General features: G+C 43.3%; 1 protein-coding gene across 1 annotated transcript in view; it reads right to left on the bottom strand.

The window, feature by feature from the left end:
* stab1 (stabilin 1) overlaps positions 1–16522 on the bottom strand; it is a 336738-nt gene that overhangs the window by 97970 nt on the left and 222246 nt on the right. Inside the window, exons 42-50 of the mRNA XM_071364529.1 lie at positions 14727–14852; positions 12875–12948; positions 9383–9454; positions 8238–8357; positions 8001–8048; positions 7793–7867; positions 7313–7459; positions 3659–3790; positions 959–1018 (exon numbers count right to left, since the gene is read on the bottom strand). Coding sequence (XP_071220630.1) covers positions 959–1018; positions 3659–3790; positions 7313–7459; positions 7793–7867; positions 8001–8048; positions 8238–8357; positions 9383–9454; positions 12875–12948; positions 14727–14852 — 854 coding nt within the window. The remainder of the gene's footprint in view (positions 1–958; positions 1019–3658; positions 3791–7312; positions 7460–7792; positions 7868–8000; positions 8049–8237; positions 8358–9382; positions 9455–12874; positions 12949–14726; positions 14853–16522) is intronic.

The following is a 16522-nucleotide window of genomic DNA, read 5'->3' as shown; positions in this document are numbered from 1 at the left end:
ACAGGGGCTGGTGGATGGAGCTCTCTACCAGGTTCAGCATGTTATCTTCATCATAAAAACAATAATAATAGCAATAACAACATGGTCAGGGGCTTGAAGCCCTGTTCCTTTCTCTCCAATCTACTGTGGTCTCAGATATATTAGTGCAGGCGTGACAATGACCAATAGGACCATTTTCCACTACAATGCTAGGTGTAGTTTACTGTGTTCAGCCAATCAGGTGGCCCCTAACAAAGAGCGTAAAGCCTTGGTCCATTTGTGCAATGATTGGCTGAATGACATATGCTACTTCAATGGGAGACTAAGTGTAATTTCGACATCGTGTAAATTGGGATTTGCCCCATAAAAGCATGCTGTATGCATTTGAGATTGAAGTTATTGATACGGTAGTAATGTGTATTAGCTTTAAACATGAATTAGTAAACCAACGACAATACACATCAAACTGTTAAACAGCCATCACTAACATTGAGTGGCTGCTGCCAACATACTGACTCAAGTGTCTAGCCACTTTAATAATTAAAAATTGGTTGTAATAAATGTATCACTAGACACTTTAAACAATGCCACTTTATATAATGTTTACATACCCTACATTACTCATCTCATATGTATATACTGTACTCTATACCATCTACTGTATCTTGCCTATGCCGTTCGGCCATCGCTCATCCATATATTTATATGTACATATTCTTATTAATTCCTTTACACTTGTGTGTGTATAAGGTAGTTGTTGTGAATTTGTTAGATTACTCGTTGGTTATTACTGCACGGTCGGAACTAGAAGCACAAGCATTTCGCTACACTCGCATTAACATCTGCTAACCATGTGTATGTGACCAATAACATCTGCTAACCATGTGTATGTGACCAATAACATCTGCTAACCATGTGTATGTGACCAATAACATCTGCTAACCATGTGTATGTGACCAATAACATTGGATTGGTTTACCTGCACCAGTTTGATGAACTTCATATATCCATATAGTTCACCTGCTTCACTGAAATTAAGCTGAAATATAAGAAAACAAATATGTCACAAGTAGGGATTAACATGGATAACCGTGATTGGTCTAGGGATTAACATGGATAACCGTGATTGGTCTAGGGATTAACATGGATAACCGTGATTGGTCTAGGGATTAACATGGATAACCATGATAGGTCTAGGGATTAACATGGATAACTGTGATTGGTCTAGGGATTAACATGGATAACCGTGATAGGTCTAGGGATTAACATGGATAACCGTGATTGGTCTAGGGATTAACATGGATTACCGTGATATGTCTAGGGATTAACATGGATAACCGTGATAGGTCTAGGGATTAACAAGGATAACCGTGATAGGTCTAGGGATTAACATGGATAACTGTGATTGGTCTAGGGATTAACATGGATAACCGTGATAGGTCTATAGATTAACATTGATAACTGTGATATGTCTATAGATTAACATGGATAACTGTGATAGGTCTATAGATTAACATGGCTAACCGTGATAGGTCTATAGATTAACATGGATAGCTGTGATAGGTTTAGGGATTAACATGGATAACTGTGATAGGTCTATAGATTAACATTGATAACTGTGATAGGTCTATAGATTAACATGGCTAACCGTGATAGGTCTATAGATTAACATGGATAGCTGTGATAGGTCTAGGGATTAACATGGATAACTGTGATAGGTCTATAGATTAACATTGATAACTGTGATATGTCTATAGATTAACATGGCTAACCGTGATAGGTCTAGGGATTAACATGGATAACTGTGATAGGTCTATAGATTAACATTGATAACTGTGATAGGTCTATTTATTAACATGGATAACCGTGATAGGTCTAGGGATTAACATGGATAACCGTGATAGGTCTATGCACAATTCACTACATACTGTAGGCATCTCTGTCACAGACAATTCAGAGTCATCTTCTCCTGTCCTAGAGCCTAGGATATTATCCTATCCAGTCTCCTTCTGTCCTAGAGCCTAGGCTATTATCCTATCCAGTCTCCTTCTGTCCTAGAGCCTAGGATATTATCCTATCCAGTCTCCTTCTGTCCTAGAGCCTAGGATATTATCCTACCCAGTCTTCTCCTGTCCTAGAGCCTAGGCTATTATCCTGTCCAGTCTCCTTCTGTCCTAGAACCTAGGCTATTATCCTATCCAGTCTCCTCCTGTCCTAGAGCCTATGATATTATCCTATCCAGTCTCCTCCTGTCCTAGAGCCTAGGCTATTATCCTACCCAGTCTCCTTCTGTCCTAGAGCCTAGGCTATTATCCTATCCAGTCTCCTTTTGTCCTAGAGCCTAGGCTATTATCCTATCCAGTCTCCTTTTGTCCTAGAGCCTAGGATATTATCCTATCCAGTCTCCTCCTGTCCTAGAGCCTAGGATATTATCCTATCCAGTCTCCTCCTGTCCTAGAGCCTAGGGTATTATCCTACCCAGTCTCCTTCTGTCCTAGAGCCTAGGCTATTATCCTATCCAGTCTCCTTCTGTCCTAGAGCCTAGGCTATTATCCTACCCAGTCTCCTTCTGTCCTAGAGCCTAGGATATTATCCTATCCAGTCTCCTTCTGTCCTAGAGCCTAGGCTATTATCCTGTCCAGTCTCAATCCCACTGAAACCCCAAATCCTGAGTCCTGAAAAATTCCAAACGTTATTCTCTAAACCATAGGTTGGATTATCAGAGCACATCTGTCCTACTGACAGAATACCTCTGTAACATTTACCCCGCTTCTGTGTGCTGTCTCGTAATTGCTGCCCATCTAGAGTTTAGGTAGAGAACGTGTGATGAACAAACGCTATGACAGTAGATGTTTTTGAAACAGTCCCCGTTAAGATACTTTACATGTCGACTCTTCATCTCCCCGTTAGTCATGGGCTGATCAGCTTTCTGTATAACCATCAACTCTATTTTGGACAAAATACAAGTGATATTCTGTCATTCGTCAAAGGAGGAAGTTTAGCGACTTTTGTCATTTGACTTTTGTTTTGACTGCCGTTACAAAGTTGTGTATGATTTGACAACGCTATAGCCCGTACGCCCTGACCAGAAAACCACGCTGAATGAATTGAGGAACATAGCGCTCGGGGAATTTATGAACGTCCTGTTTCGCAGTTTCATTAGCGATCATAGATAGTTACTTTATCATGACTAAATATGAGTTTAGTAACCTCTGAAACCTTTAACATAGTGGCCAAGCAGACGAGGTGGCGTAACGCCCCTCTTATTTTAGGAGGACCCTGGCTTAGTGACCATCTTGGTTTTAAACGCTTTAAAATGAGACTTCTGATTTTTACTGTATTTCCTTGGACTCTCGGGATAAATATGAATTATTCCCAGAATTTAAACTTGGTAGATTTTCAGGAAAATATGAATCCCTATTCACGAGTGATTTTCAAATTAATAAAACCGATTTGGGGAGTAAATTGTGATTTGCGTCCACAAATGGCAGCACCCTAAGCCCTACGTAGTATATGAATAGGGTGCCCATCTCTCTGGTAGAGCACGAGGGAGCTTGCAACGCCAGGATCATAGGTTTGATTCCCGCTGAGGCCACCCATATGGAGAATGTATGCACGCTATGTCTGTAAGTAGCTTTGGATCAAAGTGTCTGCTAAGGGGCATACAGCCGTAGCCTACCTTGGATGGTATGGCTTTTTGATCCTTCAGGTCATACGGGGTGAGGACCTTGTCAATGTAGTGGATCACACCGTCAGCTGTCACATAATCACTGGAGACTATCCTAGCGTCGTCATTAATGTACACAGAGCCCTGAAAGAAGGGGGGAGATAGAGAGAAACTTAGTGAAAGAACCAGTACAGTCAAAAAAACGTGATTTCCTGTGTTTTATATACATTTCCAAACTATGAGGTTGGAAAAAATACTGTGAAATTGTGAAAATTATTTTTAATGCCCTTTTAGTGTAAGAGCTGTTTGAAAAGACCACTTTGGTGGGATGGAGTTTTGGCCTGCCCAGTGACATCAAAGTTAGTTAATAGACCAACACGAAAGAGAGTTCCAATAAAACATTTACGTAATAAGAAATGCCCATAAAAAAACAGTCCGTTTTTAAGCTAGTGATATCTGTCGGCCTTCTGCGTCTGCGGTGGAAAGTGGCATGACGACAGCTCTGTTTGTCAGACCAGGCGACATCCCAAAAATCGGTCTTCTCACGAAAACGGTTTGGCCTATAAATTAATTTGACCCTTCTATGGAAAGACGAACGTGATGAGCTTTCTTCCATCTCCTAGATAAAGGACACATTTTTAAAATAAAAAATGTTTTACTGTCTTTTTTGTCATTTATGAATGTGTTATTCAATGTGTTTCTCTTGGCTATAGTTGTAGTAAAGGCCAAATTCAATATTTTATCAAATCACTTTCTTCTTTTTGTTGTTGACACCTAAAGGGATCCTAAAATTCAACATCCAATAGCTAAATGATCCACCTTCTTAAAACAATTCCATATGTTAGCTTAGAACCCACCTCCAATGGTTTAGACTTTTAAGAATTAAATCCTCTGGCACGCAAATTGTATGATGCCAAACTCTTTTAGTCTGGTCAAAAGTTGTAAGTAGCAGTAAACCTAGGAGTAGTAAACCTAGGAGTATTAAACCTTGGAGTATTAAACCTTGGAGTAGTAAACCTTGGAGTAGTAAACCCAGGAGTATTAAACATTGGAGTATTAAACCTTGGAGTATTAAACCTTGCAGTATTAAACCCAGGAGTAGTAAACCTTGGAGTAGTAAACCTTAGAGTAGTAAATCCCGGAGTAGTAAAACCAGGAGTAGTAAACCCCGGAGTAGTAAACCCAGGAGTAGTAAACCCAGGAGTAGTAAACCCCGGAGTAGTAAACCCAGGAGTAGTAAACCCAGGAGTAGTAAACCCAGGAGTAGTAAACCTTGTAGTAGTAAACCCAGGAGTAGTACACCTTGGAGTAGTAAACCCAGGAGTAGTAAACCTAGGAGTAGTAAACTTTGGAGTAGTACACCTTGGAGTAGTAAACCTTGGAGAAGTAACCCTACGAGTAGTAAACCCAGGAGTAGTAAACCCAGGAGTAGTAAACCCAGGAGTAGTAAACCTAGGAGTAGTAAACCCAGGAGTAGTAAACCTTGTAGTAGTAAACCCAGGAGTAGTACACCTTGGAGTAGTAAACCCAGGAGTAGTAAACCTAGGAGTAGTAAACTTTGGAGTAGTACACCTTGGAGTAGTAAACCTTGGAGAAGTAACCCTACGAGTAGCAAACCCAGGAGTAGTAGACCTTCGAGTTGTAACCCTAGGAGTAGTAAACCTAGGAGTAGTAAACTTTGGAGTAGTACACCTTGGAGTAGTAAACCTTGGAGAAGTAACCCTACGAGTAGTAAACCTTGGAGAAGTAGGCCTTCGAGTTGTAAACCTAGGAGTAGTTAACCCAGGAGTAATAAACCTTGGAGAAGTAACCCTAGGAGTAGTAAACCCTGGAGTAGTAAACCCTGGAGTAGTAAACCTTGGAGTAGTAAACCTTGGAGTAGTCAGCCTAGGAGAAGTAGGCATTGTAGAAGTAAACCTTGGAGAAGTAGGCCTTGGATTAGTAAACCTAGGAGTAGTAAACCTAGGAGTAATAAACCTTGGAGAAGTAAACCTAGGAGTAGTAGACCTAGGAGTAGTAGGCCTTCGAGTTATAACCCTAGGAGTAGTTAACTTTTGAGTAGTAACCCTAGGAGTAATAAACCTTGGAGTAGTCAGCCTAGGAGAAGTAGGCTTTGGAGAAGTAGACCTAGGAGAAGTAGATTGGAGAAGTAGGCCTAGGAGAAGTAGATTTTGGAGAAGTAAACCTAGGAGAAGTAGATTTTGGAGAAGTAGACCTAGGAGAAGTAGACCTAGGAGAAGTAGAATTTGGAGAAGTAAACCTAGGAGAAGTAGAATTTGGAGAAGTAGGCCTAGGAGAAGTAGATTTTGGAGAAGTAGGCCTAGGAGAAGTAGACCTAGGAGAAGTAGAATTTGGAGAAGTAGACCTAGGAGAAGTAGAATTTGGAGAAGTAGACCTAGGAGAAGTAGACCTAGGAGAAGTAGACCTAGGAGAAGTAGACCTAGGAGAAGTAGAATTTGGAGAAGTAGACCTAGGAGAAGTAGACCTAGGAGAAGTAGGCCTAGGAGAAGTAGACCTAGGAGAAGTAGACCTAGGAGAAGTAGACCTAGGAGAAGTAGGCCTAGGAGAAGTAAACCTAGGAGAAGTAGAATTTGGAGAAGTAGACCTAGGAGAAGTAGACCTAGGAGAAGTAGGCCTAGGAGAAGTAGAATTTGGAGAAGTAGGCCTAGGAGAAGTAGACCTAGGATAAGTAGAATTTGGAGAAGTAAACCTAGGAGAAGTAGACCTAGGAGAAATAGGCCGAGGACAAGTAGACCTAGGAGAAATAGGCCGAGGACAAGTAGACCTAGGATAAGTAGAATTTGGAGAAGTAGGCCTAGGAGAAGTAGAATTTGGAGAAGTAGACCTAGGAGAAGTAGACCTAGGAGAAGTAGACCTAGGAGAAGTAGACCTAGGAGAAGTAGACCTAGGAGAAATAGGCCGAGGACAAGTAGACCTAGGAGAAGTAGGCCTAGGAGAAGTAGACCTAGGATAAGTAGAATTTGGAGAAGTAGGCCTAGGAGAAGTAGAATTTGGAGAAGTAGGAATATGAGAAGTAGAATTTGGAGAAGTAGACCTAGGAGAAGTAGACCTAGGAGAAGTAGACCTAGGAGAAGTAGGCCTAGGAGAAGTAGGCCTAAGAGAAGTAGAATTTGGAGAAGTAGACCTAGGAGAAGTAGGCCTAGGAGAAGTAGACCTAGGAGAAGTAGGCCTAGGAGAAGTAGGCCTAGGAGAAGTAGAATTTGGAGAAGTAGGCCTAGGAGAAGTAGGCCTAGGAGAAGTAGACCTAGGAGAAGTAGGCCTAGGAGAAGTAGGCCTAGGAGAAGTAGAATTTGGAGAAGTAGGCCTAGGAGAAGTAGACCTAGGAGAAGTAGGCCTAGGAGAAGTAGAATTTGGAGAAGTAGGAATATGAGAAGTAGAATTTGGAGAAGTAGACCTAGGAGAAGTAGGCCTAGGAGAAGTAGACCTAGGAGAAGTAGAATTTGGAGAAGTAGGAATATGAGAAGTAGAATTTGGAGAAGTAGGCCTAGGAGAAGTAGAATTTGGAGAAGTAGACCTAGGAGAAGTAGGCCTAGGAGAAGTAGACCTAGGAGAAGTAGGCCTAGGAGAAGTAGTATTTGGAGAAGCAAGACAGAAATGGTCAAAGTAGCTCACTATAAAGGGAATAGGGTGCCATTAAGGACTCACATCCTTGAGGCTGAAGGTGAGCTGGTGTCCGGAGAAGGCCACAGCCTTTGAGGTGGTCTTCAGGTCAGAGATCATCAGAGTCTCACAAGACACCATGTGGTAGTTTGCCAGGTCTGCGCTGCGGCCCTGTGACTCCCATGCCTCTATCTGGAGAGAGAGTTTACACACAGGGATGGGTCAGAGACCCACACACAGCATAGCAATAACACTAACATGAGCCCAGGCGCATGCCACACACACACACACACACACACACACACACACACACACACACACACACACACACACACACACACACACACACACACACACACACACACACACACACACACACACACACACACACACACACACACACACACACACACACACACACACACACACACACACACACACACACACACACACACACACACACACATACGCAGACCCGTCCTACACACAGGAACATAGACAAAAATTACAATTTCTTTGACATACTGAGAAGTTGCTCTTTGCAGGAGGTATGAATGCAGTGAAGGGCCCATCACCGAACAGACTCCTCACATCAGACACCTGGAGAACCACAAGCATTAGCCTCATCAAAAATATGCAGAATGTGAATAATCCTATTTGTCTTGGTAACATTTATTTTATAACATAGAGAAGTGAAATGTCATTACCACCCGACAACAACACACAGACTCACCATTATCATCCGACGGTACAACGCAGCTTCTGACTGGCGAAATATCTCCTGCGAATATCCATTGGAAAATAAATTCATAGACACACGTACACACACACACACACACACACACACACACACACACACACACACACACACACACACACACACACACACACACACACACACACACACACACACACACACACACACACACACACACACACACACACACACACACACACACACGTGACTCACCGTGCGGGTCTTGCCGTGGCAGTCGAAGCCATCTCCTACGTGTTCTCCAAAGCAGGAGCAGTTCCTCACTCCGTTGCCCATATAACGACACCTGGCGTACTTTCCACAGCCCCCGTTGTCCTGGAAACATAACCGGAGGCTACACCTCTGGAGTATATGACACCGGTATGTGTCCCAAATGGCACCCTATTCCCTTTATAGTGCACTACTTTACACCAGGGCCTATAGGGAATAGGGTGCAATTTGGAACACACAGACAGTAATACTGTAGTACCTAACTATTGGATCCTGTGGATGTGCCTGGGTCAGACCTGGGTCAGATCTGGGTCAGACCTGGGTCAGATCTGGGTCAGACCTGGGTCAGATCTGGGTCAGACCTGGGTCAGATCTGGGTCAGATACAGAAATGTGTCAAATTTGTTCAAATACTCTGGGTGCGCTGGATTTACTTTATCAGGTACAATGAAACCAATAGAACAGCCCTCCTGCACACTGGTCAGTATGTCACGTATTTAACACACCGGTCAGTATGTCACGTATTTAACACACCGGTCAGTATGTCACGTATTTAACACACTGGTCAGTATGTCACGTATATAACACACCGGTCAGTATGTCATGTATTTAACACACCGGTCAGTATGTCACGTATTTAACACACTGGACAGTATGTCACGTATTTAACACACTGGTCAGTATGTCACGTATTTAACACACTGGTCAGTATGTCACGTATTTAACACACCGGTCAGTATGTCACGTATTTAACACACTGGACAGTATGTCACGTATTTAACACACTGGTCAGTATGTCACGTATTTAACACACTGGTCAGTATGTCACGTATTTAACACACTGGTCAGTATGTCACGTATTTAACACACTGGTCAGTATGTCACGTATTTAACACACCGGTCAGTATGTCACGTATTTAACACACTGGTCAGTATGTCACGTATTTAACACACTGGTCAGTATGTCACGTATATAACACGCTGGGTATATATTTAATCCAAGTCTGATCTGATTAAAATGCCACCCTATTCCCTATATAGTGCACCTATGGGCCCCTAGTAGTGCACTGTATAGGGAATAGGGCGTCATTTGGGACGCACATGGTAGTGCTACAATGCTCCGGTACTCACAGTCCGACAGGGGTTGAACGGGAAGCAGAAATGTCCATTCCCAGAGTAGCCAGATAAACAGTTACAGGCAACCTGAAACAGGATGGAACACTTAGTTACTCATGTGACTAAACTAAAGGAAGAAGAAACTGCTATGAAACTAAGATAAATTATTATAAGGAATGATAGTAAAAAAAGCTTTGAAACATCTTAAATGAAATTTTGGGCAAAAAGGCAAACTCAGCTCCATCATTCATTAAATCAGATGGCTCCATTCATCACAAAGCCTACTGATATTGACAACTACTTTAATTATTTTTTCATTGGCAAGATTAGCAAAACTAGGCATGACATGCCAGCAACAAATTCTGAACCTACACATCCATGTATAACTGACCAAATTATGAAAGACAAGCATTTTAAATTTGAATACCGCAAAGTGAGTGTGGAAGAGGTGAAACAAGTATTGTTGTCTATCAACAATGACAATCCACCTGGGTCTGGCAACTTGGACGTAAAATGACTGAGGATGATAGCAGACAATATTGCCACTCCTATTGGCCATCTCTTCAATCTAAGCCTACAGGGAAGCTGTCTAAAGGGAAGCAATCTAAGCCTGGAGGGAAGCTGTCACGCGAAATGACGCTGGAGAGACGAAGCAGGTACGGGGAGTAAACATTTAATAAATAACTGGCATAGACGAGACAGGAACAGCCTCAGAAACAAATACAAAGACAAAAACAATACAATGCAGCAGCGGGGAACAGAGCTGAGGAACTGACAAGTATAGGGGAAGAAATAAACAGGTGATGAATGAGTCCAGGTGAGTCCAATATCGCTGATACGCTTGACGAGGGAAGGCATGTGTTAGTGATGGATGGCAGGAGCGTGTGATGCAGGGTAATCTGGCGCCCTCAAGCGCCAGGGGAAGGGAAGAGCGGGAGCAGACGTGACAGAAGCAAAAGTCATTCCACTACCGAAGAATAGTAAAGCCCCCTTTACCAATCAGCCTGCTACCAACCCTTAGTAAACACAAATGTGTTTGACCAGATATAATTCTATTTCACAGTAAACAAATTATCTTTCAGCACCCTTACAGGGAAGAGCACACAACATGTAGAGCACTTATACAAATGACTGATGATTGGCTGTAACAAATTGATAATTAGAAGATTGTTGGAGCTGTTTTGTTAGACTTTATCAAGCATAATCTGCTACTGGAAAAACCCACGTGTTATGGTTTTAAACCACCTGCTATATTGTGGATAAAGAGTTCCCTATCTAACAACACAGATGGTGTTCTTTAATGGAAGCCTCTCCTCAACATAATCCAGGTAGAGTCAGGCATTCCCCAGGGCAGCTGTCTAGGCCCCTTACTTTTTTCAATATTTACTATTGACATGCCACTGGCTCTGAGTAAAGCCTGTGTGTCTATGTATGCGGATGACTCAACACTATACACGTCAGCTACTACAGCAAGTTAAATCACTGCAACACTTAACAAAGAGCTGCAGTCAGTTTCAGAATGGGTGGCAAGTAATAAGTACAAAATATTTCCAAAACTAAAATAATCGTATTTGGGACAAATTATTCACTCAATTCTAAATCTCAACTAAATCTTGTAATGAGTAACGTGGAAATTGAGCAAGTTGAGAAGACTTGCTTGTTGCACCCTGGATTGTAAACTGTCATGGTCAAAACAGATTGATGAAACAGTAGCTAAGAGGGGGAGAGGTCTGTCCATAATAAAGTGGTGCTCTGCTTTCTGAACATCGTTAACAAGAAAGCTAGTCCTACAAGCCCTAGTTTTGTCACACCTGTACTACCACAGATAGTACAACGAGCCAGATATTTCACCAGTTATATAAATGTCAAGCATCCGGTTGTCGTTTTCACTCGCTACTAAATATGGTGTTGAGAGGAAGCCTAGTGGCCGAAGATGGAGTGAGATCAGTTTTGGCTGACATTCTGCACATTTTCTCATCAATGAAACATTTGATGTCCATACAGTTTTCTGTTTACAAAACTAGAATCTGTAACAAACAGAGTGGACTGCATTTTGTAGACTTTACACTTCGCCAAAGTTTCTACAAATTGCGTTGTTTAGAAGGAGTGCAAAGGGGAATTAAGTTACTTCACAGAGTAGGCGTTCCCATATGCAAATACATTCTAAAATGTGCCAACAGGATCTTACTAGCTCCTCCTTGGCTCTACCTGCCTCCTTGCTTGTTCTGCCCACTATGAATAATTTGCTCCTATTGGAAATGACAGACTATGGTCTATCTTGGGTTAGTTATAAAAAATCTTTGGGACTACTGCCCAGTCATATGGTCAAGTGCCACAAAGAGGGACACAGGAAAATTACAGTTGGCCAAGAACAGAGCAGCACGGCTGTCCCTTAAATGTACACAGAGAGCTACCATCACTGACATACATGCATGTCAATCTCGCCTGGCTCAAAGTAGAGGAGAGATTGACTTTTACATTTACATTTATCCAGAGCCATTTACAGTAGTGAGTGCATCAATTTTCATATTTGTCGGATTTAAAAAACAGATAAAAATACAAATTATGGAACAATGCGGACTGTGAGGAGACACAGACACGTAGTGGTGTCATAATGTTATTTTTGTTTATGCCTTAATTTGTTTGGACTCCAGGAAGAGTAGCTGCTGCCTTGGCAGGAACTAATGGGGATCCATAATAAACCCCAGGAAGAGTAGCTGCTGCCTTGGCAGGAACTAATGGGGATCCATAATAAACACCAGGAAGAGTAGCTGCTGCCTTGGCAGGAACTAATGGGGATCCATAATAAACCCCAGGAAGAGTAGCTGCTGCCTTGGAAGGAACTAATGGGGATCCATAATAAACCCCAGGAAGAGCAGCTGCTGCCTTGGCAGGAACTAATGGGGATCCATAATAAACCCCAGGAAGAGTAGCTGCTGCCTTGACAGGAACTAATGGGGATCCATACTAAACCCCAGAAAGAATAGCTGCTGCTTTGGCAGGAACTAATGGGGATCCATACTAAACCCCAGAAAGAGTAGCTGCTGCTTTGGCAGGAACTAATGGGGATCCATACTAAACCCCAGAAAGAGTAGCTGCTGCCTTGGCAGGAACTAATGGGGATCCATACTAAACCCCAGGAAGAATAGCTGCTGCTTTAGCAGGAACTAATGGGGATCCATAATAAACCCCAGGAAGAGTAGCTGCTGCCTTGGCAGGAACTAATGGGGATCCATAATAAACCCCAGGAAGAGTAGCTGCTGCCTTTCCAGGAACTAATGGGGATTCATAATAAAGACAAATACAAATACTCAGACGTACCTGGCCTGTATTTCTACTTCATTCAGCGAGAAGGCCAGTGCATTACATTGAGGAAGTGTTGCAGGGTATCGCAGTGGCTGTGTCCCCAATGGCACCTTATTCCATACATAGTCCACTACTGGTCAAAAGTAGTGCATTAAATAGGGAATAGGGTAGCATTTGACACTCAAACAAGTGTAATCTTACCTGGTTTGGTCCTGTTTTGATGCACTCTGCGGTACTGGGACATCCACCGTTGTTAACCAAACAACCGTCTATCTCTGCAAAAACACAACATCATATTGTCATTCCCTTTTAGATCAGCCGTTCCTTTCTAAATCACAGTCAAAAGCTCGATGACCACCATTCGCAGATTCTTTTTTACATGAAATATCTAGAGTCAAGGTTATCAGTAAATGTAACAGATTATGGCCTATTATTATTATTATTATAATAAACAATTTGCATTGCCAAAAGTAATGTAAAAAAATATTATAATACCATTAATACTCCCAACTGTTATAATTTTTGGAAGAAAACAAATATTTACAAAATTAAGAAAATCTCTATAAAAAATAAGTAAATAAAATTGCAGTACAGGACCACAGGTTGAAAACGAATGTTCTAGATGCAAGGGGTTAGTTTGTATTTAATTTATTCATCCTTTATATAACCATTCCCATTGAATGTTTTGAAGCGGTTAGTAATGGGATGCTTCCCAAATGGCACCCTATTCCCTATATAGTGCACTACTTTTGACCAGAGCCCTATGGCACCCCGTTCCCTATATAGTGCACTACTTTTGACCAGAGCCCTATGGCACCCCGTTCCCTATATAATGCACTACTTTTGACCAGAACCCAATGGGGAATAGAGTTCCATTTGGGACGTAGCCATGGTTAAAGGGCTGATGGTAGAGTTCCATTTGGGACGTAGCCATTGTTAAAGGGCTGATGGTAGAGTTCCATTTGGGACGTAGCCATGGTTAAAGGGCTGATGGTAGAGTTCCATTTGGGACGTAGCCATGGTTAAAGGGCTGATGGTAGAGTTCCATTTGGGACGTAGCCATGGTTAAAGGGCTGATGGTAGAGTTCCATTTGGGACGTAGCCATGGTTAAAGGGCTGATGGTAGAGTTCCATTTGGGACGTAGCCATGGTTAAAGGGCTGATGGTAGAGTTCCATTTGGGACGTAGCCATGGTTAAAGGGCTGATGGTAGAGTTCCATTTGGGACGTAGCCATGGTTAAAGGGCTGATGGTAGAGTTCCATATGGGACGTAGCCATGGTTAAAGGGCTGATGGTAGAGTTCCATTTGGGACGTAGCCATGGTTAAAGGGCTGATGGTAGAGTTCCATTTGGGACGTAGCCATGGTTAAAGGGCTGATGGTAGAGTTCCATTTGGGACGTAGCCATGGTTAAAGGGCTGATGGTAGAGTTCCATTTGGGACGTAGCCATGGTTAAAGGGCTGATGGTAGAGTTCCATTTGGGATGTAGCCATGGTTAAAGGGCTGATGGTAGAGTTCCATTTGGGACGTAGCCATGGTTAAAGGGCTGATGGTAGAGTTCCATTTGGGACGTAGCCATGGTTAAAGGGCTGATGGTAGAGTTCCATTTGGGACGTAGCCATGGTTAAAGGGCTGATGGTAGAGTTCCATTTGGGACGTAGCCATGGTTAAAGTTCTATTTCAAATCTTTTGCTTTTGGTCTAGCCTGCTTAGAGTGCCAGATGGGCAGGGTTTGCAGTTTTAGGACCATTCTCTTGGCCCATTAAGCCAGACAAGCTCAACTAAGCCCAGATCAATTATAGTATTTTAACCCAGGTCTGAGACACACTGCTGTTGATATGGTTGTAAATATTTGTAATTGGTGCTACTGTTGTTGTGTTTAATTGCATTGAGTGTAAAGTGGCAGTCTTGCCCACATGTCATTTTGCTGACTAAGCTTCGGGCTTTATTGTGTTTTTGTCCTCCATAATGTTTTATGTTGTCTCCGGCTGGAACAGACTACCACTGTTGATTATCTAATGAATTAAATCACTCAATCAATCACACGCCATACCTAGACACCACACCCCGTCTCCAGTGTATCCTTCTGGACAGGTGCAGGTCCTCTCCCCAGGTAACGTCTTGGTGCAGTTGGCAATCTGAGCGCAGCCTCCGTTCCCAGTGGCACACAGGTTCAACTCTACGGAACATTAGTTTACCTGTTTAGTTTACCAGTTTAGTTTACCAGTTTAGCTTACCCGATTAGTTGACCAGTTTAGTTGTCCCCACAGTGACCGTACGTACATACCCCAACCAGAAGCCATGGATTACAGGCAACATCCACACTGAGCTAAAGGGTAGAGCTGCCGCTTCAAGGAGCGGGACACTAACCTGGACGCTTATAATAAATCCCACTATGCCCTCAGGAGAACCATCAAACAGGCACAGCGTCAATACAGGACTAAGATGGAATCCTACTAAACCGGCTCTGGCGCTCGTCGGATGTTTCAGGGCTTGCAAACTATTACAGACCACAAAGGAAAGCACAGCCGCGACCTGCCCAGTGACACGAGCATACCAGATGAGCTAAATTACTTCTATGCACGCTTCGAGGTAAGCAACACTGAAGCATGCACGAGAGCACCAGCTGTTCCGGACGACTGTGTGATCATGCTCTCCGTAGCCGATGTGAGTAAGACCTTTAAACAGGTCAAAATTCACAAGGCCGCAGGGCCAGATGGAGTACCAGGACATGTAATCCGAGCATGCGCTGACCAACTGGCAAGTGTCTTCACTGACATTTTCAACCTGTCCCTGACCGAGTCTGTAATACCAGCATGTTTCAAGCAGACCACCATAGTCCCTGTGCCCAAGAACACCAAGGTAACCTGCTAAATGACTACTGATCTGTAGCACTCACATTTGTAGCCATGAAGTGCTTTGAAAGGCTGGTCACGGCTCACATAAACGCCATCAGCCCAGAAACCCTAGACCCACTCCAATTTGCATACCGCACCAACAGATCCACTGATGATGCAATCTCTATTGCATTCCACACTCCCTTTCCCACTTACGTGAGAATGCTGTTCATTGACTACAGCTCAGCGTTCAACACCATAGTGCCCTCAAAGTCCTGGACTTCCTGATGGGCCGCCCCCAGGTGGTGAGGGTAGGTAACAACACATCTGCCACACTGATCCTCAACACAGGGGTGTGTGCTTAGTCCCCTTCTATACTCCCTGTTCACCCATGACTGCGTGGCCAAGCACGACTCCAACACCATCATTAAATTTGCCGACGACATAACGGTGGTAGGTCTGAACACTGACAACTATGAGACAGCCTACAGGGAGGAGGTCAGAGACCTGGCAGTGTGGTGCCAGGAAAACAACTGCACCCTCATCGTGATCGTGGACTACAGAAAAAGGAGGGCAGAGCACACCCGCATTCTCATCGCCTGGGCTGTAGTGGAGCAGGTTCAGAGATTCAGGTTCCTTGGTGTCCACATCACCAACAAACTATTATGGTCCAAAGAACACCAAGACAGTCGGGAAGAGGGCATGGCAATGCCTATTCCACCTCAAGAGACTGAAAAGATTTGGCATGGGTCCTCAGATCCTCAAAAAAGTTCTACAGCTGCCCCATCGAGAGCATCCTGACTGGTTGCATCACCGCCTGGTATGGCAACTGCTCGGCTTCCGACCGCAAGGTGCTACAGAGGATAGTGCTTACGGCCCAGTACATCACTGGGGCCAAGCTTCCAGTCTTCCAGGACCACTATACCAGGCGGTGTCAGAGGAAGGCCTGCTCTTTTCATGACATAGACTGACCAAGTGAATCCAGGTGAAAGCTATGATCCCTTATTGATGT

This window comes from Salvelinus alpinus, chromosome 2 (assembly GCF_045679555.1).
Source record: "Salvelinus alpinus chromosome 2, SLU_Salpinus.1, whole genome shotgun sequence".
NCBI lineage: Eukaryota > Metazoa > Chordata > Actinopteri > Salmoniformes > Salmonidae > Salvelinus > Salvelinus alpinus.
This window is presented reverse-complemented; position numbering and strand designations above follow the sequence as displayed.